Raw genomic sequence first — 27,658 nt, forward strand, 5'->3', positions numbered from 1 at the left:
AAACCGTGATTGACTGTCCACTATAGGTAAGACTCAATATATACTAGGGGCTATAGTTGTGTAAACGAGGGCCTATAGAAGAGTAATCCTTAATGCTGGGTTCATATATAGGGGTGTACAGACAACTAAGATAGGAGAATTAAATATTAAAATTTATGCTTGTATTTAATTATCAACCCTTTCAAAATTCACATTTGTGATTATGTTATAGCATAATCACAATTTATTAGGACAGAAGTAAATGTATATAATTTTACTTTTTTTAATTAAAAAATTTTTTTATAGTTTATTTTTGAGACAGAGACAGAGCATGAGTGGGGGAGGGGCAGAGAGAGAGGGAGACAGAGAATCTGAAACCGGCCCCAGTCTCTGAGCAGAGACTGAGTGGGGCTCAGCCCACGAACCGTAAGATCATGACCTGAGCTGAAGTCGGACGCTTAACCAACTGAGGCGCCCAGGTGCCCCTATAATTTTAAAATAAATATATAAATAAATATATTGATGAATCCCCCACACTTTTTTTACTAAGATCACTGTGTGATCATTGCAATAGAATGAACAAAGATGGATACCACAATCTCCCTGCCCTCAAAAAGTTAGTGTATTGGGGATAGAAAATTAATTTCTTAAAGTGTAAGTAATGGACCACAGTAGACAAATTTATAGTAGAGATGAGTTCATGATGATTGGCCACCAAATCAACTGTAGAAATAATAACATAACTCACAGAAGGAGAGGCCCTTTCCAACAGGCTCTACTTTTGCTCTCAGGATGAGGACAGCATGGCGCAGGCTGATGGCTTCGGGCCGGGACCTGAGGGCAGAGGTGCGCGAGGCAGATCAGCCGGCACCACCGCTGCGGAGGAAGGAGGGGACGCGGCGGAAGGAGGGGAGGCGGCAGCCCCCCAGTAAGCACCAGTGCCCCCTACTGCATGGGCTGCAGCTGCAGTTCCAGTGTGTTGGTACCCCTGCCCCCCGCCGCAGCCAGCCTCGGGTCCACGTGGGACACAGACAGCTCCGCACAGCCGGTGCGCGGGTGCCTGAGAAACCCAAGAGGGGTAAGTTTGAGGACCAAGTTTCCAACAAGGCTGAAACACTGGAACAATTGATTTGGCAGCCTCGTTTTCCTCCTCACTGCTTTATTCCACCACCACCCCATTTTGCCCTTTTGTTTCCAGTCCTTTCTACCTTCCTAAAATCTTTTTTTCTCCAGGTGAGATGTCAGGTTCACAATTCTGTTTACCATGAAGTACCGCGGAGGAGAGAAGCAGACGAGGGAAATAGGAAATCTGTTTTCCAAGTTCTGCAGGGGGTCCAGAAAGTAGAGTAGAATTATCACTGATGATGAGTGATCTTTGGACACGTCCCTTTATGGGGACTATAAGGCCCTGGGCTAAGTGGCCATGCCTCTAAAACTGGGATTCTTAGCTTTTTTTCAGAAAGTGGACTCCTTTGAGCCCATGATCAAAGTGAGGCCTCCTCCCAAGAAAAATACACATAGTCAAAACTTTGCAGGGGCACCTGGGTGGCTCACTTCCTTACACCTCTGACTTTTGATCTCAGTTCAGGTCTTGATCTCAGGGTGGTGAGTTCAAGCCCTGCATTGGGCTCTGCTCTGAGCCTACTTAAAAAAGAAAAAAAAAAAACTTTGCATATAATTCCATGAGTTCAGGAACATCCAAAGCCCAATTCTGAAGTCCAGTCCTAGAAATCAGGCTGTAAGTGAGAAGTTGCAGTTTCTTTTCTTCCTGTATTCCAAATGGCTAAGAGTATGTGGCTGCTAGGAAACCCAACATTGAATTAAATAAAATGTTTTGTGTAAATTTCCTTCACCTTGTCTACTCATCCCTGATTTAGGTCCATAGGAATTTGGTGTCTTTAGTTAGGTCTAAGTTTCAGTTCAGTTTGACTTCAGCATTATTGAGTACCAGTTACATACCCACCATCTGAGGTAAAGACGCATTAGCGTTTAAGACACATAGTCCCTTTCTTCTTTGCAGCTTTCTTCTTCCCATTTATACTCACTTACTTGACACTCTGTAGCCCCACTCACTTATTAAGTCTGTATTTGCATATCTATGCAAGAGTAAAGTCTGAGCTCTGTGTCTAGGTGGCTCAGTTGGTTAAGCAATTCTTGATTTCAGCTCAGGTCATGATCTCACCATTTGATGAGTTTGACTCCCTAGTTGGACTCTGCGCTGACAAGCGTGGAACCTGTTTAGGATTCTCTCTCTCTCCCTCTCCCTGTGCCCCTACCCAATACTCTCTTTTTTTCTCTCTCTCAAAAATGAAAAATAAAGAAAAAAAAGAATTGAGGAAAAGGAAAAAAGAGTAAAGACTGAGAACCCCTCCTCTGAGATCAGTGGTTATTATAAGGATTTCCTCCAGTTCTCAAACTCCCTTTAGCCCTTGGTGTTCAGGAGAAAGCTGTTGCAGAGTCTGCATCTTCTGTCTAAACTTCCAGAGCCCAGTGACAGGCTGAGTTACACAGCCCCTCCTACATTCAAGGAACATGTGACAAATGAAAAGACCAGAGGTGAAATATCCAGTGAATTCAGTGAACCGTAAGTTCTTACTCCTTTATCCTGCACTGTTACTCTTTCAGCTTCAATTGGAAATACATCATTTAGGGAACAAGTGAATGTTGGCATTTTCAGATCCTTCCAGCATAATCAGAGAAGACGAAAGTCAATCCTAGGTCAAATTCCAACTTCATTGCTTAAAATATGAGAAATCAGCATCTCTCTGTCTTTGAAAGAAAGGCAAATAAAGGCCCTTTCCTTAATTGAAGGTATTCCCTCTCTTCCCCTTTATATTTTTCTCTTAGGTCATAATTAATTTATACTTCTGTTTGACACTTGGAAGCTATATTTTGTAAGATTAACCATCACACATACCAAAATTACTAACTCCTTTAACTTCTTTTCATACATGTGAGAACCCAGTTCTAAATGCCTAGAACAGCAATTGCTGTCTTCTTTTTGTGTTTAATGTTCCTAATTCTAAGAGTATAATTTCTTTCAGCAAAGTTATAATTATGACTAAACTCATTGGTCTGTGCATGTCTAACAGTGCTCATATTGTGACCAGCGATACGATGCTGGTGGAAGAGCCACCCAAGTCTCCTGAGAAAATGTGGTCCAAAGATGAAGATTTTGAACAGAGAAGCTCTTTGGAGTGTGCTCAGAAGGCCACAGAGCTTCGGTAAGAGTGCTGCATTCCATGCCTCAAGCCATATGAACTAGAAAAGTAAGAGATTCTTATTGGTGTCTTTCCTCTGTCTTAGAGGAAAGGAGAATGCCTGGGATTAAATTCAATCTGAGAAATAGACCTGGATTCCTATGTGGGTTAAGAAATGGATTAACCTAAAGAGAATGTTTATGTATATTAGAAGATTTGCTCCTTCACTTCACAGAAGGAAAATGATTTCATCCTTGTCACCAGATAGGGGTTCTCAGCACTCACTGTGCATCAGTCTTTGGAGAACTTTTATTTTATTTTATTTTATTTTATTTTATTTTATTTTATTTTATTTTTGAGAGAGACAGACACAGAGAGAGAGAGAGAGAGAGAGAGAGAGAGAGAGAATGAGGGGGGGAGGGGCAGAGAGAGAAGGAGAGAGAATCCCAAGCAGTCTAGGCACTGTCAGTGCAGAAGCCTGACATGGGGCTCGAACTCATGAACCATGAGATCATGACCTGAGGTACAATCAAGAGTCGGTTGCTTAACTGACTGAACAACCCAGGTGCCCCTGGAGAATTTTTTTTTTTAATGCTTTATTTATTTCTGAGAGACAGAGAGAGAGGCAATGTGAGCAGGGGAGGGTCAGTGAGAGAGGGAGACACAGAATCTGAAGCAGGCTCCAGGCTCTGAGCTGTCAGCACAGAGCCCAACGCAGGGCTCGAACCCATGAACCATGAGATCACAACCTGAGCCGAAGTCAGATGCTCAACCGACTGAGCCACCCAGGCGTCCCTGAAGAACTCTTTTTTTAAAGCACACTTTTATTTTTTAGAGAAGTTTTAGATTCGTAGTAAAACTGAGCAGAAAGTACAGAGATTTTTCATATACCCCGCATCCCCCCTCCCTACCCAGCCTCCCACACTATCAGTCTCCCATACCAGAGTGGTCTTTTTGTGACAGTGGATGAACCTGCGCTGAAATATCCTTATCATCCAGGGTCCATAGTTTACCTTAGGGCTCACTCTCGGTGTTATACATTCTGTTGGTTTGGACAAATGTAAAATGACCTGTATCCACCAGTATCATATAGAATTGATTCACTGCCCTAAACATCCTCTGTGCTCTGCCCGTTCATCCCTCCATTCCACCTTACCCCCGGCATCACTGATCTTTCTACTGTCTTTCTGATTTTGCCTTTGACCAGAATATCATATAGTTGGAATCATATACTACAAAGTCTTTTCAGATTGGCTTCTTTCACTTAGCAGTATGCATTTAGATTTCCTCCATGTCCTTTGATGGCTTGATAGCTAATTTCCTTTAGCACTGAATAATGTTCCATTGTCAGGATGTACCACAGTTTATCCATTCACCTACTGAAGGACATCTTGGTTGCCTCCAAATTTGGGCAATTATGAATGAAATTGCTGTAAACATCTATGTTCAAATATAGTTTTCAACTTGGAGATGTTTTAAAACCACGGAAGCCTGGGGGTGCCTGGGTTGCTCAGGTCATGATCTCATGGCTTATGAGTTTGAGCCCTACATCAGGCTCTCTGCTTTCAGGCAGAGCATGCTTAGAATCCTTTGTCTCCCTCTCCCCTCCACTGGCCCCCCACCGTGCTCTCTCTGTCTCTCAAAAATAAATATTTAAAAAGCAAATAAATAGGGACACCTGGGTGGCTCAGTTGGCTAAGCATCCAACTTCGGCTCAGGTCATGACCTCACGGTTCGTGGGTTCGAGCCCCGCGTCGGGCTCTGTGCTGACAGCTCAGAGCCTGGAGCCTGTTTCAGAGTCTATGTCCCCTTCTCTCTCTCTGACCCTCCCTTGCTCACACTGTCTGTCTCTCTCTCTCAGAAATCAATCATTTTAAAAAAAAAAGCAAATAAATAAAACCACAGAAGCCTAAAGGAGGGAGGTGGGGGGGATGGGTTAAATAGGTGATGGGTATTAAGGAGGGTACTTGTTGTGATGAGCACTGAGTGTGTATGTAAGTGATGAGTCACTGAATTCTACACCAGAAATCAATATTGCACTGTATGTTAACTAACTGGAATTTAAATAAAAATCTGGAGGGAAAAAAAAAGAAATGTTCTAATCCAAAAAAGACAATATTAAGAAAACAAAAAATAATATATGAGATAATGCAATATAGAACATACCACCTAAAAATAAATAGGTAAATAAGTTATATAAAATAAAAATCTTGTGTTATCTTATAATTCATATAAACAGATCCTGAAAATTAAAAAACAGATAAAACCCCATCCCAGAGATTCCCTTTCAATTATGTAGGCGTGGAGTTAATGCAGTATAATTGTAAAGATTTCTCCAGATGATTCTAATAAGCAGCTGGGAGTGGGAATCACTGAGACAAAGTCTAATGAACCCAAATTCTCCTCAATACTTTTTGAATAATAAAGAAAATACGATCTCCTAGGTTCAGAAATAATTTCCCTTGTGTTCTCCTCCATATCCATACCTTTCTGGTTTCTCAAAGGAAACAAGACTCAGGTTCATTTCGACTTTGCAAGGTTTATGGGAAGCTATAAGCACCATAATTTTTAAAATAGCTATTATGTTTTCTTAGAACACAGAGTTTTAAGGTTGATGGTCTCTATCACATCTGAGCTGGTATGAGAGGAAATGAGAGAAAGGATGTTATTTTTTGGGGTGCACATTTGCTTCCTACTTCTGGTATGTTGTGGGCAAGATAAAAAGGCAAGAGGAAAGAGGAAGATGTTCTTGGTGCAGTGTTGGGGGTAAAGGTGTTTAACTGTACATTCACAGAGACAATATTTTAGCACTGTCTTCTTTCTCCAGAGTGTCCATTAAGGAAAACATAGAGCTGATTCGGCTTAAGAAGCTTCTGCATGAAAGGAATACCTCACTGGTAGCAACAAAAGCACAATTAACAGAAGTTCAAGAGGTGAGCTTCCGGAGCAGGGCAGCATGGGATGGTCTGTGGTACCCTCAAATCATAGAGCCCTGGAATCCCTGGCTGTTTGAGAAGCCCTGGGCCCAATCAGGGATCCAGTTCCAGCTGAAACTGTCTGTTGCCGGGTTGGTGGGGGAAAGAGCCAGTTAATATTATTTTCTCCATTATATACATGGAAGAGCACAATTGAGAGAAATTAAATTATTCGATCCACAATTTATAGGGGATATTCAGTCTATTCTCTTTCCGGTACCTCCCGTTATCTATTAGGAAGAAGGCTCAAGCCCTGCCTTCCCAGGTAGAATTAAGTGGGGTTAACTTGTGCTCAGAGTTAAGTTCCCAGCCAGTGGCCACAATCAGAATGTAATTAAGTTGGAAAGCCAAGAGCAGTCACAGGGAAGGGAAGGATACTAGTCTTTACTAAGCACTCTCTACATGTTAGCCTCTGTCCCAGAGTTTAAGCTTGACAACAACCCTCAATGTAAGAACATATAATGGATGAGAGAACTGAGCCTCAAAGAAGTTAACTTGCTCAAGTCATAAAAATAGTAAGAAGCAGAGCAGACTTTGAGTCCAGGTTTATCTGACACCAAGGCTCATGCTCTTTTCTGATTACCACACAACAGAAATTCATATCTGAATGAATGATGGAAACAGTGCATCAAAGGTCTAAGTGATAGATCATCACCATTCTTTTATTGAATAAATATTTATTGAGTGCCAAGAACTGTGCAAAGCACTTTGACACAAAGATTACAATGTAAGACAGCTCATGCCTTCAAGGAACTTACCAGAGCGAGAGATCAAGATGTAAACAAGTACAGCTATCCACATACAGGGTATTGGTGGGGACACAAGAGAGAGTAGTCAAATCTACCAGAGAATGAGGTATGGAATTTAAAAAGGATTCATAACAGAGTATATTCTTGAGCCAAATGTTGGGATACTGAAAGATTAGTAGGTGCTAATGAGTGTGCAAGAGAAGGGAAGGCTTTCCAGGGGAGGAGAGGTGTAGGCCAAGGCATGGAGGTGAGAAACATCAGGGGCCAAATCATGGAAGCCTTATCAGGATATTAGACTTTATCCCATTGCCACTGGAGAGCTGCAAAAATGCTTTAAGTTCTTAACATCAGTTTTTCCCAAAGACATCACTTTGCTTTTCTTTGAATGTTTGAATTTGTTTTGAAATACATTTTAATAAAGAAATAATAACTTAAAAAAGTATTATAAAGCAGTAATGCTTGATTCTGAGTAGTAGAATTATAGATGACTGATATCCTAGTCTTTATATTTTTCTGATATTTTCAACTTAACAAAAATTACAAAACTACAAGGAAGGATCATCTGGCAGTGGAATGAATGATACAGGTTGGCTGGTATAAGTAAAGGGATAAGGTATGAAATGACTTCAGTGGTACAAAGGAGGCAGGATGATGGTTCCCACCAAGCCAGTGAGAGACGCCCAGGGCGAAAGAACTGTATTGGCAACTTCCAGGAAGTAGAAGAATGGACATCATCACCAAAAGGGAGTGGTTGGGGGAAAAGGGGAAATGAAAGAGGACTCCGGGGTATCTAGCGTGGGTTAGAAGATGGTGATGTCATTCATCTAGACTGGCTATAGTTAGCACTGTCCTGGGTATTTCTGTTCTGATGGGGACAAAAGGCATCTTTCCAAGGTCAGCCCCCAAACCTGTGTTTTGGAGAGAATTATGCATATGCTTGTAGTCTTTTCATTTGGTTAATTTTGGTAGCACCTACAGAATTTGGAAATATGGAAAGGAAGATAATTTAAAATTGTATGAGTAAATAGCAGTATTTGTAGGATTACATTTTTAAAAAATAACTCCATCTATTCCTCCATCACATTAAAAGGAAAAAGGAAGCAAGCCTTTCTAAATTCTTACCCATGTTAGTGGGAGTGGTAGAGATGGCCTGAAATGGTGAGTAATTACCCACACTTTTTTAAAATGTAGATTTTACAATTTGTTTTTCTCCAGCAGTTTACCTTTCTACTCATCCTTTCTTACACATGTAGTAAAAATCAATTGCATTCTCTTAATCCCCTTGCAGTAAAATATGGTGGTCAGTAGCATAGACTCTGGAGTTAGACGAGCCGAGGTAAAGTTCTGCCTCTGCCTTTTGATAGTGGTATGACTCTGAGCAAGTGACTTAGCTCTCTGAGCTTTGGGTTTCTCATTTTTAAGGTTTAGGTAATAATGTCTACCTCTCAGATAGGCTGTAAGGATTAAATAATATATAATATATGTGGAACAATTATAATGATCATAATGTAATAGTTCATGGAACACATAGTAACTGCTCAACCAACAATAGCTGTTGTAGTTAGTTTGGTTATTTTTTCTGTTTCTAAAACTGGGAAAAGAGCTTTCTGAAGTACGCTGAGTAAGAATACCTACTTTGAAAATAAATATTTTTCTTGGGTAATCTACCAAATGCAATACAAATATGAATAAATGATCTTTCATCCTTTTTAAAGAAATTGTATCATCTGTTATGTTCACAGACTTCCTGGCAAGCTAGGGCAAGGGAAAAGTAGCAGCAATTAGTAAAAAAGTACACAAATGAACTTGATTTGTGAAAATCTTTAAATATCTCTTAGGGTCACCTGGGTGGCCCAGTTAGTTGGGTGTCTGATTTCAGCTCAGGTCATGATCTCACAGTTTGTGGGTTTGAGCTTCTTGTCGGGCTCTGTGCTGACAACTCGGGGCCTGCTTCAGATTCTGTGTCTTCCTCTCTCTCTCTCTCTTCCCCACTTGCACTCTGTCTCCCTATCTCTTAAAGAAAATAAATAAAACATTTAAAAAAATTTAATATCTCTTAAACTAACCATTTAAACATTTGTATTACAGAGATAAATATCAAAATAAACGTCAAACTGGTGTATCAGTAGAATAATATGTATTTCTTTCTTTCAGGCATATGAAGCTCTGCTCCGGAAGGTACTAAACAGATTCTTTGAATCTCTGCTTCTTAGTAGTAAGAGTAATAAAACCCAAAGAAATTTGTGTTAATCTTCAAATAATATAACACCAGAATTCAGCCAAGGAAATTGAAGTTATTATGACATATAATTTCTTTTTCTTAATGTTTATTTATTTGGGGGGGGCAGAGAGAGAATCTCACCCAGACTCCAAACCTTCAGCACAGGGCCCCTTGTGGGACTCAAACTTACAAACTATGAGATCATGACCTGAGCTGAAATCAAGAGTCAGATGCTTAACTGACTGAGCCACTCAGGCCCCCTATGATATATAATTTATATTAAGACAAATGTACTATTACTATTGTCAAAAGATAATTCATTGTGCCATTTTCATAAAACTGAAATATGAGATCTGAAATATTTGGAATAATCTTTTTCAGCCTATTGCTAGAGAGAATTATATAGCATTTGTTCAGAAATTCCTAAGAGTATTCCTCTAGCATGTATAAGGTGATGAAATATAGCAAAGGTGTTGCATATCTGCTCTGAGTTCTTAAATGTTTAGCCCCATTCACTCCTGTGAGTGGAGTACAGAGAAGTTGGGTGAATGTCCATGATTAAGAGTAACTAAGACGGGTTGCCTGGTGGCTCAGTCAGTTAAGTGTTCGACTCTTGATTTCAGCTCAGGTCCAAACCCAAAATTCCAAAGCCTGCTTGGGATTCTGTTTCTCTCTTCCTCTGCCCCTTCCCTGCTTGCTATTGCTCCCTCAAAATAAATAAAAATAAACTTAAAAAAGATACAGAGTCTCTAGTATTTAAAAAAATATAAGAGTTACTAAGGCAGAGTTTCCAGCATGAAGAGCCATAGCTGGTCCTCACCAGAGATGTCCACCAGAAAAATGCACACTTAACTTCTAGAGTTAACATGTCACACTTTGCGAGGTGCAACGGGAAGAGTATATCACCATAAAAAGCATTCAAATAGTTTAGAAAGTAAAGGCAGCTGTGAAAGGTGGCACTTCACTTAGAACCAGGGTATGATTTGAACCTTGGGAAAATTAATGCTCCAATTATGGATTGTAGTTTCCTGGAGTGGAAAAATCCTCAATAAAAGGGAAATGATACTTCCTGAGAAATACCAGGATGAAAAACAAGGTCAGTTTACAGTGCAAAGGCACCATGCTATGAATCAAAACCATTTTTCTTGACATCCACTAGGGAATGCTAGGGTTGCTGGTATCTTGAGACCATCTCTGCTGAGTGATATGACCATTCCCAGAGCAACTTTCCTTTTGCCCTAGAATCAGGGAATCCTGAGTGCAGCCCATGATGCCCTCCTCAAGCAAGTGAATGAGCTCAGGGCAGAGCTGAAGGAGGAGAGCAAGAAGGCTGTGAGCCTGAAGAGCCAACTGGAAGAGGTGTCCATCCTGCAGATAACACTGAAGGAGGTAAATAATAATAATTGAAAGATAGCATCAATTGTCAGTTACATTTCAATTTCAGAGATGTTAAAAAATGCATCTTTGCAAAAATATGGCTGTTTATTTTTTTCATATGAGTAAAATGAGGCTCCAAGTGGTTAAATAATTTGGTCAAGATTACCCCATTAGGGGGGAAACTGGGATTTATACTTTGTCCTTTGAAGTTTTTGCTGTATTATAGTGTTCTGCTGTTTCCTTAACAGTAGAAACCCAGACACCATGAAAATTTGCTTCAGAGAATCCTCATTATTTCCAATAAAAGCTTCTATCATATTTTAAATTGGTTTGAGTCTTTCTGGTTGAATGGCTGTTCATAGACATGGGAGATGAACATAGATAGCCTCCTACCCAAGCCCTACTCTGCTACAGAAGGGGAAAGACCTGTGCAAGGAAATTGATGATTTGGATTTTATCTCAGGCACTTTACTGTCATTCTTAGTTTCAGGAGAGAGTTGAAGACTTGGAAAAAGAACGAAAATTGCTGAGTGATAATTATGACAAACTCTTAGAAAAGTGAGTACCGAGGTTGGATCCCAGAGCACTGTTTGTTACAAAAGACAGTTACAGATAAGGCTCCTCACATTCTAAAAACATTACCCAGTGTTAATAAGGATATGGGGAAGCTTGCACTTATATAGTAAGAATATAAATCAGCAGAGTCTTTTTGGGAGGGAATTTGATGCTATCTATCAAACTGTTAAACTTGCACATACATGTATTTGCAAAGATAATATATTATAAGAATGTTAATTACTGCATTGTAATAATGGAAACATCCTAATTTCCTTTGATAGGGATTAAGTAAATCATGTTGCATCCCCACAATAAAATACTATGAAGCTGTTAAAAATGAAGTAGACCTAGGGGCACCTGGGTGGCTTAGTCAGTTAAGTGTCCGACTTTCGCTTAGGTCATGATCTCACGGTTCGTGGGTTCGAGCTCAGTGTTGGGCTCTGTGCTGACTGCCAGCTCAGAGCCTGGAGCCTGTTTCAGTCTGTGACTCCCTCTCTCTCTGACCCTCCCCTGCTCACGCTGTCTCTCTTTCTCTCTCCTAGAGATAAATTAAAAAAAAAAAACCATTAAAAAGAATGAAGTAGACCTATATGCCTAAGATATATTGTTAAAAGAAAAGTCAAGTTACAAAAGAGTATGTTAACTCTGACTTAATTTAGTGTGTGTGTGTGTGTGTGTGTGTGTGTGTGTGTGTGAATCTGCAATCCTCTAATGAGATGAAAGGATTAGAGTAGGGCAAAGAGGCATCCTCACTTTTAATCTATATACTTCTGTATCACCTTGATTTTCCACAGCAAGCACATATTCATTTATTAATTTTAAAATTTAAAATACCTGGAAGTTAAAAAAAAAAAAGTTAAATGTGCCTTCTGACTCAGTTTAAGGCAGCAGAGGGTAGATTAGGGATGTAGTATAGGAGCATCCTGGCAACATCTGATGCTCTTCAACTCAGTGAAACATAGTAGTGAAACAAATGGCAAACATTACTACTGGCCTCTTCCCTTCATCACTCAGAATGTTATCTTCTTGGATCATGTAATGTATGGACAGGAAGTGCCAAGAACTCTTAATACTAGCCAAAGCAAGTTGTTTTTAGGCCACATTTATTCAAATGATAAATAGAAAAAAGACTTGCAAATATAATAGCTTGGGGGTGCTTGGGTGGCTCAGTCGGTTATGTATCTGACTCTTGGTTTCAGCTCAGGTCATGATCTTGCAGTTCGTAGGTTGAAGCCCCACATTGGGCTCCAGGCTGGCAGTATAGAGTCTGCTTAAGATTCTCTTTCCTTCTCTCTCTGCTGCTCCCTTACACACGTACGCAACTCTCTTTCAAAATAGATAAACTTAAAAAAAATGTAATAGCTTGATTATCAATATCACTTCAAAGACCATGTGTGTTTTACACTCAGAATGGGTCAACCCTGATACTAAATACAGCGGTGTGCAGGGTACAGTCATTGAGAAGTTTAATTCCTGCTATTCAGTATAGTAATTTATAATCTAGTTCTAAGGCAAGAGCTTTCTAGACCAGCCATTGATGAAGATAAGTAGAGGAATGGAGTAAGGAAAAGAGGAATTTCTTGTCCTCATTTTTAAAAGTTCATTTATTTAAGTAATCTCTGTACTTAGCCTGGGACTCGAACTCACAGTCCTGCAGCCAAGAGTCCCATGCTCTTCAAACTGAGCCAGCCACAGGCCCCTGTTCCTCATTTTTAATTCAGCAGGCCTAAGAATGTCTTGGTACACAATATTGTGCCTAAAGAAAGTCATAGTGCTGGAGAAGTTCCTTGGGAAAGGGATGTGACTTGGATTCTTTGCTCAGTTGGGGTATCTGAGACCTAAACAGAAGTGACACTAAAGAACTCCTCAATAGGGCCTAAAAGTTCCAAGACAGTTGGTAAATGACAGTTGCAGAGAAAGCAGGGACGGAAGAAACATGTAGGGGAATGAATGATGTGCTAGGCCCAGGAGATGCTGAAACTGTGTATTGAAGACGTCACATCACACACCTTTGAGTATTTATCTGACACTTCTCCCCTTGCTCCTTACTTATTTCTCATTTTCAGCATGCTGGACAGCAGTAATCAGCCTCACTGGAGCAATGAGCTCACAGCAGAACAGCTACAGCAGAAAGTCATTCAGTTGCAGGATCAGTTGGATGCTGAGCTGGAGGAGAAGAGGAAAGTCTTACTTCAGCTGTCCAGAGAAAAAGGTAGGTCAGGCCGTGAAGACCTTTCTCAAATGAGTCTTTCTTTACGTCCAGTGTGGGAGAAGGGAGCTTGGGCCGACATTTCTAGTATCCCCTCACCTGATCGTATTTTTGTGTGGGTCAGGGATAACTAGAATGTGAACACTGGTATTTAGATCAGATTTACAATCAAGAGAGCATGACACCTGCCTCAAGTGCATATATTTTTAGATGTAATGAGTTTTCACTTGGGAGGATGAAAACTCTTAAATTTATCATGTTTTTAAACATTCACTTTATTTATTGAAAGTATTGAAAGTGAATTTCTCTGCCTCTTATTCTTCTCAGTCATTTTAGAGGTTATTGGGAGCCTTGTTTTTGGTTTGTTTTTTTAGTACCTAATAGCTCAAATTGAGAAGCAAATTACTGCTCTTGGTTACCACTGCCATTTCCCCCTGTCCTAACTCTGAGACCACAGTAGAGAGTTACCCTGAAGATTTTTAAATACTGTCAAAGAGACCTTTGTCTCACTTATTTTTTCTAGGCTGGACCTTGATACTTAGTCGTATCAAACTTAGATTTCATCAGAGACGAGTACATTCACATAGGAGAGTGATGGAAAAGAAATATGACATCAAGAAAGAGAGGAATCATAAAAGGATAAAGCTCATGAACACATGCTAAGGACCTTGTAGTTTGTACAAAGTACGAGTGAAATCTTGTAAAGACCTTGGGGTAATCTAATAATCTCCCCCCTCTAATGCATGATAATGAAATGATCACACTAAACACGGATCACTTTCCTTCCCTAAACCACCCCCCCCAACCGAAACAGACACACACAGAAATTCCCAAATGCCCATTCTCCCTCCCTTGACATCAGGGTGGGGGTGGAGGTGGAGGTGGGTACCACAGGGAGCCCATAGCAGAGAAGTCAGAATGGAGTTGGGGAGGAGTTGGAGAGAGACTAGTTTGGCTGGTGCTATCAAAAAGTTTGCACTGTAGGGGTGCCTGGCTGGCTCAGTGGGTAGAGCATATGACTCTTTTTATTTCCTTTTAAGTTTCTATATTTATTTTGAGAGAGAGAGAGAGAGAAGGAGGGAGGGAGGGGGGAAGGGAGGGAGCACAAGTGCAGGAGAGGAGCAGGGCTCCAACTTGGGAGCTGTGAGATCATGACCTGAGCCAAAATCAAGAGTTGGACTTTAACTGAGCCACCCAGGTGCCCCTACATGCAACTCTTAATCTCATGGTTGTGAGTTCAAGCCCCACATTGGGTGTATAGCTTACTTAAAAAAACAGAGAAAGAAAAAAAAGAAGTTTGCATTATCCTAGACAGCCAAGTGCTTCTGTTTGCTGGTGATGGTGGTGGTCGCTATGGTTCTACAGGTGTTTTTTGTTTTGTTTTTAGAGTCTCAAGTGTCAGCTCAGTTTACTGAGTCAATAAGCCAGAACCCTTTTGTAGAAATAAGAGAGAGTTGCGCCTGTAAGGGTAAATTTATAAAATGAATTAAACATTAGGGGGAAAATTTAATTCAAACTTGGTCCAACTTGAACCATGATTACCGATAACCACTGGGTTTCAACTTTCTGGATGATTTTTTGTTCCCCCAGATCAAAACAAGAATCTGCATCTTGAAGTCACCCATCTGCTTCAGAAGCATAAGCAGGAAGTAGAGATCCTCCAGAGTCAAGACTTGATTTCCCAGTCTCCTGACAAGCAGTCTGAACCAGCCACTCACCCAGCTCTATTCCAAGAGACCATTCAGGTAGAGGTAAGAGCATGTTTAATCAAGCAAGTCCCCTGTCCATAGAGATGGCTGGCGTATATTCCTAGAAGAGATCAGAAAAGTAACTAAATGATTTTTGTCCTGATTGAGGACGATATTCAGAAGGATATGAGAAGGCTGAGAGTACAGTTAGCTTCATGAGCTCCACACGTTTTCCCCACCCTTCACAGTTTTTAGCATCTAGAATGCTTTTTCACATGAGGACTTGAAATGACCTGCTGAAGAGCAAACAGCCTTCAGAAGCTCTGTAACTTATTGCTGCTACCAAACATGAGGTAGTAGGGGAGAAAGCCCTTATGAAGTGACCTAAATCTTCTTATTTTTGGGAGTAGAGTCCACTGCTGGTATTTTGCTATTGCCAACAACTGCTTTAATGAGCATCATTATTTCTGTGCCTGCCATATTTATACTCCCTTTTACCAATACTTTTCTCATGATAGCCACGTGAACCAGAAAACCAGGAAGAAAAGAAACTGTCCCAGATGTTGAGTGAGTTGCAAGTGTCGCACGCAGAAACCACACTGGAACTAGAAAAGACCAGAGACATGCTTATTCTGCAACGCAAAATCAACGTGTGTTATCAGGTGCAAGAAAGGCTGGTACAGGAAGGGGCTAGATGAATGGGCACACGGGGACCACTTCCCTACTGGGCATGAAGCGGGGCCCATGTTTCTAGAGCTGTTGCAAGGGGATACGCTGCCCTGAGCAGCACAGAGTGTGCTGTCCTTTGATGTGCTTGAGGACTCACGCCAGCCCCATGGCACCTTTACAGTAGAAACTTGTGAAGGGGCCATCTAATGAGAGTGGCAGGTATAAAGCTTCTGGGGTGAAATTTTCCCAGCACTGGGGAGCTATTCTCCTTTGGCACTGATAGCACTACTGGTCCTAAAGGGGTCTGTGATGAACCCAAGATTTTTTTCTTGAGGTTCACTCTGCCCCATGTGGGAGATAATGGAGTCTCCTTTACCAGGCAAGTGCCACCTTTTTTAAAAAAATTTTTTTAAATGTTTCATTTATCTCCTGAGAGAGAGAGAGAGAGAGAGAGAGAGAGAGAGAGAAGCACAGCATGAGTAGGGGAGGGTCAGAGAGAAAGGGAGATACAGAATCCAAAGCAGGTTCCAGGCTCTGAGCTAGCTGTCAGCAGAGCCCAACATGGGGCTCAAATCCACGAACCGTGAGATCATGACCTGAGCCAAAGTTGGACACTTAACCAACTGAGCCACCCAGGCGCCCCTGCTAGTGCCACCTTTTTATCTGGGCTCTTTGGTGCTGGGTCACTGAGATAGGAAAGTTCAGACATTTTTTTCTGTTTCAGGAGGAACTGGAGGCAATCATGACAAAAGCCGATAATGAAAATAAAGATCACAAAGAAAAGCTGAAGAGGTTAAATCAACTCCTAGACCTCAAGAACAATCGTATCAATCAGCTGGAAGGTACTTTGAGAAGCCATGGCCTTCCAATATCCGGCAAGTCTTAGTCCTTTGTTGTCGTCTTGGCCCCATCACATAGCGACTGCCTGTGCTCCCTTTGTGCACCTGCCTGGAAGGTTGCCTCGTGTGTCTTGCATGTGACACATCCCTCCTCTGCTGTTCTTTATCCCATATTCTTTGGTGTTTTAATACATGATTAGTGGCTTCTTTTCCTCCATCATGTCAGTAGCTTTCTCTTACTTCTCAGAAGAGCTTCACTGGGGCCCAGCAATTGCTGGATCTGTTTTGAGAATTGAGAACGAATCACTGTCAGCCCTCAGGGTGGCATAACACACTTCCTCTCTCAAGACCGTTTTCCACAACCCAGGCCTATGTAGAGCTTTATCACTCATTACTCATCATCCTTTTCTTTAATTTCTCTCTAAAAGTCTCTAAATTCTTTGTTGCAGTTTGAGGATGTCGACATGACAGGGCAGCTGGCTGGACGCTTATGCAAATTTCATAGTGTCGTACTTCCTATATTTAGTATAGTCACTGCTCACCAGGAGCTGGTTTCAGCCACACATACTAAGAATATTGGCTTTGTTATTACACTCCATTTTGAGAGTACAATACCTGATTCACACTAACCAAGTTCACCAAAGATTGATATTTAAACCAGATTGGTCATTTATTATTTTATGACAGAAGCTGTCTCATTGCTGCCATGAGAATATTTGGAATTACTGTTCAGGGAAGCCCTCTCTCTGGATATCAGTAAGCATGTTACTTAGTGAGTGTGGAACTAGAGTAAGGGAGGTGGGTCATGTTGGGGAATGATTCATCCAGGCCAGGGTGAGTCGGTTAAAAAAAAGTCACTGCCGTTTATAACAAAGGAAATCCCCGCCTTTGATTGAAATTCTCATGTCTTTCAGATTCAGGATCTTTCTCCTGGGACAGTGCAGGATAAATACTTTTATCTGCTTCTAAAGATTCATTTGCTTTAACTCATAGTTCTTTTATTACTGATATGATCAAAGAGTTTTTCATATGTTTAGCAGTTATTTGTATTGTTTCTTCTGAGAATTGCCTGTTTCTGTCCTTAACCTGTTTTAATAGTACATTATTCATTTGTATAATTTCTTTATATGCCAAAATTATTAACCCCGGGTCATGTAACACAAAACTTTATTTATTTATTTATTTATTTAAAAGATTTTTTTAAATGTTTTTATTTCTGAGAGAGAGAGAGACAGCATGAGCAGGGAAGGGTCAGAGAGAGGGGGAGACACAGAATCCGAAACAACCTCCAGGCTCTGAGCTGGCTGTCAGCACAGAGCCCGACGCAGGGCTCGAACCCACAAACCGTGAGATCATGACCTGAGCCAAAGTTGGATGCTTAACCGACTGAGCCATCCAGGTGCCCCATCACAAAACTTTAAATATATTTCATTTAGTTGTGTTAGTCTCTCTAGTCATTCATTTTGTACCTTATCAATTAAGAAACCATTAGTCTAATTTTTGTATCCCATTTGTTTTGGGCAAGAAGACATTCTTATGTGTTCAAAATAATTTTATTCTACTGTTTTAACTCTTATTCTAGGTCTTTCACCATTGATACACTGTGATGATTCAAATACTCCCCGGTTTGAAGTAGACTGTATATCAAAGTTTCTGATTGGTTGGGGACATGGGAGGTAATGCACAGATTTGGTAGACTGTCACATATCTTTTCATCCCAATGAAACACAGTATTTTCAAAGTCTTTCCAGTAAGTTTTCTCTCAACTTTCTACTCCATTACTCTCTGACTTTAAGTGGATGTGGGTTGGTTTTTGTTTTGTTTTGCTTTTGCTTTTGCCTTCTTGTTATGACAACAAACTTTTAACAGAATGAAGATTCTTGTGACTGATCTGGCTGGAGAAGGAGAATCATTTCTTGGTGGAGCTCAATGTAATGTAATAGGCACTATGACTATAATTTGGTGTTCTCTCAATGGCCCGTATCCCAAATTTTTGGAAAAGGCCATATTTTCTGTTTCAAGTGCTTCTCTGTTGGAATTAACAATTAAATTAACTCAGAGGACGGTGCTGTAAGATAAAACAATGACATCTGCAGATGAAATTGTGGCTCCAGTGTTCTCCTGAGCTTAGCATTTACTCTCTAGTCATTTGTTTTGTACCTTATCTCAAGAGCAGGCCTTGGGTTATTTAGCTATCATAATTCAAAGCTCCTACTTGTCATTCTATTTCTTTTCCTTTTGAATCATGGTGTCTTGAAATAATCACAACTTGGACTTTCATCATGGTGTTTCTTCTCCTTCTGTCCAACTTATTTTACCCTGAAGAAGAGCTCTCTATGCTTTAGTGGCTAGGCAGTTTTCTTTTCCTTCTAGAACAGCTCAAAGATGTGGCTTATGGCACCCGACAGTTGTCATTATGTCTGGAAACACTGCCAGCCAATGGAGATGAGGATAAAGCGGACATTTCTCTGCTGCATCAGAGTGAGAATCTTTTTGAGCTGCATATCCACCAGGCCTTTCTGACGTCTGCTGCCCTGGCTCAGGCTGGAGACACTCAACCTACCACTTTCTGCACCTATTCCTTCTATGATTTTGAAACCCACTGTACCCCACTAGCTGTGGGGCCACAGCCCCTCTATGACTTCACCTCCCAGTATGTGGTAGAAACAGATCCCCTGTTTTTGAACTACCTTCATGGGGTTTCAGTTCGGCTTGATCTACACCAGGCTATAGCCAGTGAGCACCACATCCTTGCAACTGGATGGATTTACTTTGAGAGGGTGCTGGAGACTGTGGAGAGGGTTCATGGCTCTACCACACTTACTGGTAAGTGTTATCGGCTTCCCACAGCTCCCAGGACTAATGGAGAATTTCCCAAAGCCTATTGTTGCTCTTCTGGTGGTTTTCCATTTTCTTCCTCTGGCCTAATTCTTAATCCTTGCCACACCATCTGTGTCTTCCATGCCTTTCATACTTTCTGCTACCCAGGAGCTGGTGGAGAAGACTTCGGGGTGCTAGAATACTGGATGAGGCTGCGCTTCCCCATAGAATCCAGCCTACAGGCATTCAATAAAGGAAAGAAGGCTCAGGCCTACCTGTCAGCCAATGTGCTTGGAGCCTGGGAGGCCCAGGAGGATAAGGTGAGAAAAAGGATGGCCCATGCATCTGAAAGGAGCCTCAACGAAGCAGTTCAGGAGAATACCTCAGTCTTCTACTCCCAATAAGTATCTGTTGAATGTGAATGAAGGAGAAAAATGTCATGCCACAACTCCAGATTCTTCCCTTGCTCAGGCTTGGGTTTGAAATGAAATCATGCCCTCGGAGCTAGCTGCCTCTCCCAGCTGTGAACAAAATAGCTTCTCTGTTCCTTTCTCTAAGACAAGGCTTGAGTGCCAGCACCTCTCTCAAATCACTGTCTGCCAGAGCCAGTTTGCAGGCGGGTGACCCAGTCAGGATTCTACAGTAGTTTAGGTCATAGCTCTTCCTCGAGGGTGCTGGGCTTCACCCACAGCAGCTCTCTCAGGCTGCCCTTTTCCTTCATCCAAGACCATCATCTTTCCAGTCCAGATCAGAGACTTGGAAGCATCAGAATGAGCTGCGGGTGGAAATCATCAGATGCTATGGGCTCCGGAGTCGGTGGCCGGGAACGCAGCCCAGTCCATACGTCATGTACCGCTTCTTCACCTTTTCTGACCACGACACTGCCATCATTCCAGCCAGTAACAATCCGTACTTTAGAGACCAGGCTCGATTCCCAGTGCTTGTGACCTCTGACCTGGATAAATATCTGAGGCGGGAGGCCCTGTCTGTGTACGTTTTTGATGATGAAGATGCAGAGCCTGGCTTGTATCTTGGCCGAGTCCAAGTGCCCTTGCTTCCTCTCGCACAAAACAAATCCATTAAAGGTGGGAGTTCAAGGTTATTGCATCTTTGTGCTCTCTGCCCAGTGTTGCCTTCCTGTCCTACTTTTCTTTGATTACTTGCTTGGAACAGTCTCTCTTAAAAAACCTGCTGAGAGGATTTTAGAATATTGTCAAGAGCAGCAGAGCAGAAGACTCAGAGCCTCACTAATCCTATGGAAGCATTGGCTTCTTCTGCTTCTTTTTAGCAACAAAAGCAAGATTCTTAAGTGGGTAGACCCACCAACCTGAAGTCCATGCGTCCATCTCTGAACAAACCTTTTCTGACTCAATCGTGCTTCCCAGGATTTGTGTTTACTTAAGGCCTACCTATTGTCTCTCAGCACATGAGTGGATATCAGATTATAAATGGTGTCCTTAATACTCTCCCATAATTCTCTTGCTTCTTTTAAACACAAGTTAGACTTTCATGCCATTACACAACAAAGGCAAATTTCTTGGATCTTTTTTCCCCACGATACAGAGCTGAGGTGACCTTAAGAAAAGGTCACCTCTCTGGTTGCAGTATTGGAGGGAGGGTGAGGCAGAGGTGTCTGTGCTCTCATTATGAAGTAGGGGTGGGTAAAGCCAGTACTAGCTATGTTTAACAAGTTGCTGGATATTCCAGAAAATGTATGAGGCCTCCCTTCTTCCAGTATTTCNTCCTTTGCCAAAGGAAGAGGCAATATGAGCCATCTGTTAAGTTAATCAGTAGAAATCAGAAGCCTGGCATTTGGAAAAAGTGATTTTGCTGGAGTTTTCTTGGCTTTTGTTATTTTAGATATAAGGACCACTTGAGTGTAGATAATGGGTCTGTCTTTTTTCTTTTTTTCCTTTCCTTTCTTTCTTTTTATGCTTAAAGAAAAGCATTGGCAAGCATTTCATAATAGTAATAATGTAGTTATATTTATTGGCTGGGTGACTGAGGACAAGCAAGCTATACCTTTCCATGCCTCTTTTGACTATCCCTTCCTGAAACCTGGAGACACCCATTTTCCCCTACAAATATTCTAAGCGAATGTTAGAAGTAAACATTCTAAGTGAATATTAGTATTCACTGCTATTTTATGTTGCTTCTGAGTGTATTATCACCAAGATTATGTGATGTTCATTCATGACAAACAAATTATGGTAAAATTCAAAATGGGGGGAATGGATAAGGTGCTGATAAATACTCACTTGCCTCCTTCATGTGATCAGATCTTATTAATGTCTGTGTGTGTCTCAGGTGATTTTAACCTCACAGACCCCACGGGGAGCCCCAGTGGATTTGTCGAGATGCAACTGGATTGGAAGTCTTTCTACCTACCCCCAGAGAGCTTCCTCAAACCAGAAGCTCAGCCTGAGGAAAATACCACAAAGGACAGTTTAGAGATCTCTTCTGAAGAGGAAAAGACTTCCTTTTCTTCCCAGGTAGTAGATCTCCACCAATCCTGTGGAAGTATTTGAAGAAGATGGTACTAAAATTGTAGTAAAAGAAATGCCTTCCATGAATGTCATGTGTTCAGCAAACTTATTCTGCATCCCTCACGATGCTGTGAGCCTTACTGATGGAGCAGAATCCTGGGTTTCATTACGGGGAGGAAAGAAAGATGGCATCTCTCAGCTCTGTGGCAGGCGAGAAATGAAGTCTAATGCTAGCTCACAAATCTCTTTCTTGAGTATCAAGGCTATTAAACTCTCACCATGTAAGGCTGTCTTCGATCCTTCTATTTAGGACCCGATGGCATTTGCTGAGATTCCCATTGAAGCTGGCCAGTATCCAGCCAAGAGAAAACCTCCACAGGTGGGAGAAAGAAAGGAAAGGGAACACCAGGTTGCAAGCTACTCAAGAAGGAAACATGGCAAAAGAACAGGCATCCAAGGAAAGAACAGAATGGAGTATCTTAGTCGTAACATCTTAACTGGAAATACACTGCAAGTAAGGCCTTAGAAGCCCTGCAGAATTAAAATATGAGTTATAGTGTCCCCAGAGATACTATTCTCAGGGAGAAGCAGACTGCCTAGATAAGCAATAATCATGGCTTTTTGTGACTAACATGTTTCCTCAAACACAAGTAGTTTAATAAAACTCTGAAGTGCTCACTGCATTTGAAAGTAATTTAGTTCAACAGTTTATGGACTCTGCAATTTATGCTTAGAGTTTTAGCAGTCCACCTCAACTGTAATGAAAGTAAGTTAACTATTTATCGAACACCTACTGTATGCTTGATACTATCTTTTCTTCATAGGAAACTGGGTAAAAGTTCCTATGTAGCACCTAAAAAATATATATAGGAGATTGTAAGTATGTATTATTATATTGTTAAATATTACATACTGTTATATTACAATCATATTGTATGGGTTGTATAAATATATTAATATATAATTACTAATTTTGTGAAATTATTATAATTACACAATATATATACTACTGACCCTTGAACAACACTGACTTGATCTGCCAAAGGTCCCCTTATACATGAAGTTTTTTTCAGTAAATACAGTATTATAAGTGTTTTTTCTCTTTCTTATGATTTTCTTAATAGCATTTTCTTTTCTCTATCTTCCTTTATTGTAGTAGTATATAATACATATACAGAATGTATTAATTGACTATGTTATTGGTAAGGTTTCTGGTTAACAGTAGCTATTAGTAGTTAAGTTTGGGGAGGAGTCAAGAGTTCTATGCCGATTTTCGGTGCGCTGAACCCCCATGTTGTTCAAGGGCCAATTGTAATTATAATTGTGGTCTTTATTCTGAAGCAGGTGAACTACATTGAATGGAAGTTCTCAGGGCTCAAGAGCTCCATAGATGATGGCTTGAAAAATCAGCAAAAGGAAGAGAAAATTACATCATCCCATTCAGTACTGATGCAGAAAGAAGCCCTGAATCCTGTAAATGGTATTGTCTATTCGTTCGTTCATTCATTCATTCATTCAAATGCTATTGTCTTTTAGAAATCTAATTTCCTATTTAATCATTGAGTTATTTTATCAAGCCAGTTATTTTTTTTTTTCCATCTTGCATTGCTAATCTTTCCGTGGAAAATTAGTACTGAAGACCCTAGGCTTAGTTTTATGTTACAAGTATGCTGGTTAGGCCAATGAAGGCTGGAATTTTTCAAGCAGCTCTCTATGTATTTAAAGCTAGTTGGCTTGCCAGTTTAGTTACCTAACAAGTATATCTTGTGAATTATGGTTACAAAGAGATAGGAGGAGTGTGGATGGATCATTTGTGAGGCTAATCCAAAATGTTTTCAATAAAGGCAAGGCTTTTTTGTGTTACAGTGCAAGGTAGACATGATTTCAGGTTATAGTATTGGCAAAGTAGATAATTCAGACCAACTCTTACTGATGACAGCTGAATTGCTGAAGTGAATATATTTTTTAAAGATCTTAATGTTTCTTAAAAGCATTATATAGTCAATAAGAGAGGGAAGAATTAGCTAGCCTTGACCGGGAGATGTTTGAAGCTAAGGGAAGTGAGCTGGAACTCCTGCAGCCCTGGGACATTGCCAATCTGGAAGGAAGCAGTGGACAGCCAGAACCATGCTTTTGGTGGACTTTTGGGGGAGGGAAATGGGATGCAGTCTCAATCTGCTGTCTGCCAGCCTAGGCAGATATCTGCTCAGAGCAGGACTGCCTACTTTGGTGTAGGACCCAGAAGGCAGCACCATTCTGAGCGTCTTTTGTTCTGAGAGGAAGGACTGTGCTTTGGGCAGTTGCAGGGCTAGACACACAGGGCTGTTCAGTACCTACCAGGAATAGATACTGGAATTATCAGACATGGCCTGTGTAACAACTGTGCTTATTGGCTTCGTGGAGAAAGAAGCTGAACTCTAAAATTACAAAGAACTGGAGCTATGAAAACATTAAGGTTGTAAGCTTAAAAAAAACATTCTGTTTTTAAATAATTTCGGGGCTTCTGGGTGGCTCAGACTGTTGGGCAACCAACTTTGGCTCAGGTCATGGTTTGTGAGTTCAAGCCCCACGTGCTGACAGATCAGAGCCTGGAGCCTGCTTCAGATTCTGTGTTTCCCCTTCTCTCTGCCCCTCCCTTGCTTGTACTTTGTCTCTCTCTCTCTCAAAAATAAATAAACGTTTAAAAAATTAATAAAAAATAATTTCAAATTTACGTAAAGAGCTGCATGATAAATTCATCAACTTTTAGCAATCTCCCACTTACTGCTTTACCATTTTTTCTGAAGCATTTGAGAATAAGTTTTACATCTCATGCCCCCTTACTGCTGTGTATTTCCGTAAGGAAAAGGAAATTATATGACTCCAGTAGAGTTATCAAGTGGGCAAACTTAGCATGGGCACATATCGCCACATGTCCAGTCCAGTTTCAGAATTTTCCAGTTGTCCCAATAAGGTCTATTATCATAGTTCTTTTTCCCTTTATCTAATCCAGGATCATACATTGCATTTAGTCATATCTTTGGTTTCCTTTAATCTGCAACGGTTCCTCATCTTCATCTTTCCTGATACTGACATTTTTGAAGAGTATAGATGAGCAGTTCTGTAGAGTGTTCCTCAATTTGGATTTGTCTGATGTTTCTTTGTAATTAGATTCAGGTTATGAACTTTTTACAGGAGTACCATGAAAGTGATATTGTGTCCTTCTCACTGCATCACATCAAGGGTACATGATGTCTGTTTGTCCCATTATCGTGATGTTGTATTAACTTTTATCACTTGGTTAAGAAAGCATCTGCCACGTTTTTTCCATCATAAAGATAATAATTTTTGCCTTTATAATTATTAAGTGGTCTATGAAAAGATAATTTGAGACTACATAAGTACGTTGTTCCTCATCAAATTTCACTTAATAATTTTGGTATTCATTTATGTGATTTTTTTTTCTGAATCACAAAATGCTTACAAAATACGTTGCATATTCAGAAATGAATCAATAGAAATTATAGAACTGCTCAATATAGAAATTTATGAGAGGAATCGATGGGTTGAAAATAGATTCAATACAACTGAAGTGAGAATTGGTAAAAATATTCAGAATCAAGCAAGGAGAGACAACAAGATGGAAAATACAACAGAGGAAAAGACAGATATAAAGGATAAAATAAGGAGGTCTAAACAACAGCTAAGTAAATATATAAGAGGAAGGAGAAAAAGATAATATTTAAAGTGATAATGATTTTAGAGTTTTATAAAGCTAGTAAAAGATAGTAAGATTCAATGAAATGAAACTCAAGTAGGTAAGTTTTTAAAAAAATAAGTCCAGATCTGGGGCACCTAGCTGGCTCAGTTGATAGAGCATGTGACTCTTGATCTTGGGGTTGTGGATTTGAACCCCACATCAGGTATAGAGATTACCTAAAAATTAAAATTTAAATTTAAAAATCTACATCTAAACATATCATACATAGTAAAAATGCAAAAAATAAAATCAAATAGAAAATATTAAAAGAATCCATTTTGGGGCACTTGGGTAGCTCAGTCAAACATCTGACTCTTGATTTCAGCTATATCATGATTTCACGAGTTCATAAGTGTGAGCCACATGTCAGACTCTGCTGAACAGTGTGGAGCCTGTTTGGGATGCTGTCTGTCTCCCTCTCTGCCCCTCTCCTCTCTCTCCCTTTCTCAATAAATAAGTAAACTTTTTTTTTTTTAAGCATCCATTTAAAAGTAAAAGATTGCCATGATCCATTGGTAAGATGGACTTGTCAATAACTACAACTATAGCCAGAAACCAGTGGCTTCAATATGTCAAAGGAAAATAACTGCCAACAAAGAATTCTCTACACAAGAAAAATGCTCTTCTAGAATGAAAACAGAATAGACATTTAAAGACAAGCCAGAATGGATGGTTTGCTTTCAAGCTACATTTTAAGGTTGTTCTTCAGGTTGAAGGAAAATTATCTCAGAAGGAACCATAAAGATGCAATAAAGAATGAAAAGCAAAGAATATGAGTTAGTTTAAATGAATATAAAGCAAAAATATCAGCTTGTGGGGGTTAACATTTATTTAAATTTTAAATATATAATGTAGTAGGTTTGTTGGTAGTCCTGCAAAAGCTATGTCCATGTCCTAAACCCCAGAATTTGTAACTGTTACCTTATCTGAAAAAAAATTTTTTGCAAATGTACTGAAGTGAAAGATCTTGAGATGTAGAGACCAGCGTGGATTATCTGAATGGACACACAGAGAAACACATGCAGAAAAGGAGGCAGTGTCACCACAGAGGCAGAGATTGAAGTGATGTGGCCACAAGCCAAAGAATGCCTGGAGACACTGGAAGCCAGTATAGGAAAAGGAAAATTGTCCCCTAGAGCCTTTGGAGTAAGCATAGACTTCCCAATACCTTGATTTTGGACTTCTGACCTCCAGCACTAAGAGAGAGTAGATTTCTAGGTTTTGGGGGTTTTTTTGTTTTGTTTTTTAACTTTTTTTTCAAGTTTTCACTTTTACTTCTCATTATATACTGGAGATATGGACATTTCATCCAGAACAAGTTTAAATTACTTGTGCATGTTTTATGTAAACCAGAGGCAAAACCAAAGCTAAAATAATATCTGGCCCAGCAACTAACATCACTTGAAAAAGCTCATAGAAAGTTTACCGTCATCTTAAAGATCCATTACTTTATTATAGAATGAATGACTCTACAGAAAAGATAAGAGAGACATAAAGGATAAAATGAGGGGATCTAAGCTATGTTTAATCAAACATAGGAGAAGAGAAAGAAGGGAGACAGAGGCAATGTTTAAAGTGATATGTGTGATTCACATCTGCATTCAGAAAATGAAATCATGAGAAGAAAGGCTATTCCTTCTGGGCTCTCAGTTGTTACTCTCAGTAGTGAGTTGTGGGTTGCTCTCTTTGATGACCTTCAGGAGCTTCTGGATTTGAGCATCGGATTCATCTATCTTCAACCTGAGTGTCCAAAGGAGGTAATTTTGAAGTTTCAAGGCTTCACGCAGCATTTCTACTCCACTGTACTCCCAGAGAATTTTGGCCCAGGTCCAGCATGATCAGGTTCTGTTGCTGCTGTGGGCAGACAGGAGGTCTCACAACTGAAAGAAGTGATGGCACATCCCCACAACTGCAGAAATCTCAGGTTATGTGGCACTGCCTTCAATGCGGTAGTTACTATGTGAGTCAGCTCCAGATGCAATGTGTTAGCTTGATTTTTGTTGGAGATACTTTGATAGATGATTGCAGCCATCATTGGATATGTTGCAGCACCATAGCACCAGAGTGGGTAGTGGGGTGGGGGTAACTCAAGCCCTCATATACAAGTTTCATGCTCCCATCCCACAGGTGTCCCAGCACAGGTGTGTCA

The 27,658-nt window shown here is 40.4% G+C and overlaps 1 protein-coding gene across 4 annotated transcripts in view; it reads left to right on the forward strand.

Annotated features, from left to right (window-relative positions):
• The window catches only part of RPGRIP1 (RPGR interacting protein 1), a 90,870-nt gene that overhangs the window by 24,930 nt on the left and 38,282 nt on the right, over nt 1-27,658 (forward strand). For 2 of the 4 annotated variants that reach the window (XM_077770345.1, XM_077770346.1), the window contains exons 1-7: nt 12,952-13,271; nt 14,859-15,019; nt 15,475-15,618; nt 16,350-16,500; nt 21,592-21,776; nt 22,081-22,284; nt 23,112-23,250. In XM_077770345.1, the coding sequence (XP_077626471.1) occupies nt 13,031-13,271; nt 14,859-15,019; nt 15,475-15,618; nt 16,350-16,500; nt 21,592-21,776; nt 22,081-22,284; nt 23,112-23,250 (1,225 nt within the window). In that variant the 5' untranslated portion in view covers nt 12,952-13,030. Of the gene's footprint in view, nt 1-770; nt 1,058-2,463; nt 2,564-3,071; nt 3,204-6,006; nt 6,113-9,057; nt 9,082-10,366; nt 10,514-10,985; nt 11,060-12,951; nt 13,272-14,858; nt 15,020-15,474; nt 15,619-16,349; nt 16,501-18,837; nt 19,291-19,452; nt 19,605-20,026; nt 20,370-21,591; nt 21,777-22,080; nt 22,285-23,111; nt 23,251-27,658 lie in introns of those variants that run through there. The other 2 variants (XM_077770348.1, XM_077770347.1) reach the window with 2 other exon arrangements.

Source organism: Crocuta crocuta, unplaced genomic scaffold (genome assembly GCF_008692635.1).
Source record: "Crocuta crocuta isolate KB4526 unplaced genomic scaffold, BGI_CrCroc_1.0 scaffold175, whole genome shotgun sequence".
NCBI classification, from domain to species: Eukaryota; Metazoa; Chordata; class Mammalia; order Carnivora; family Hyaenidae; genus Crocuta; species Crocuta crocuta.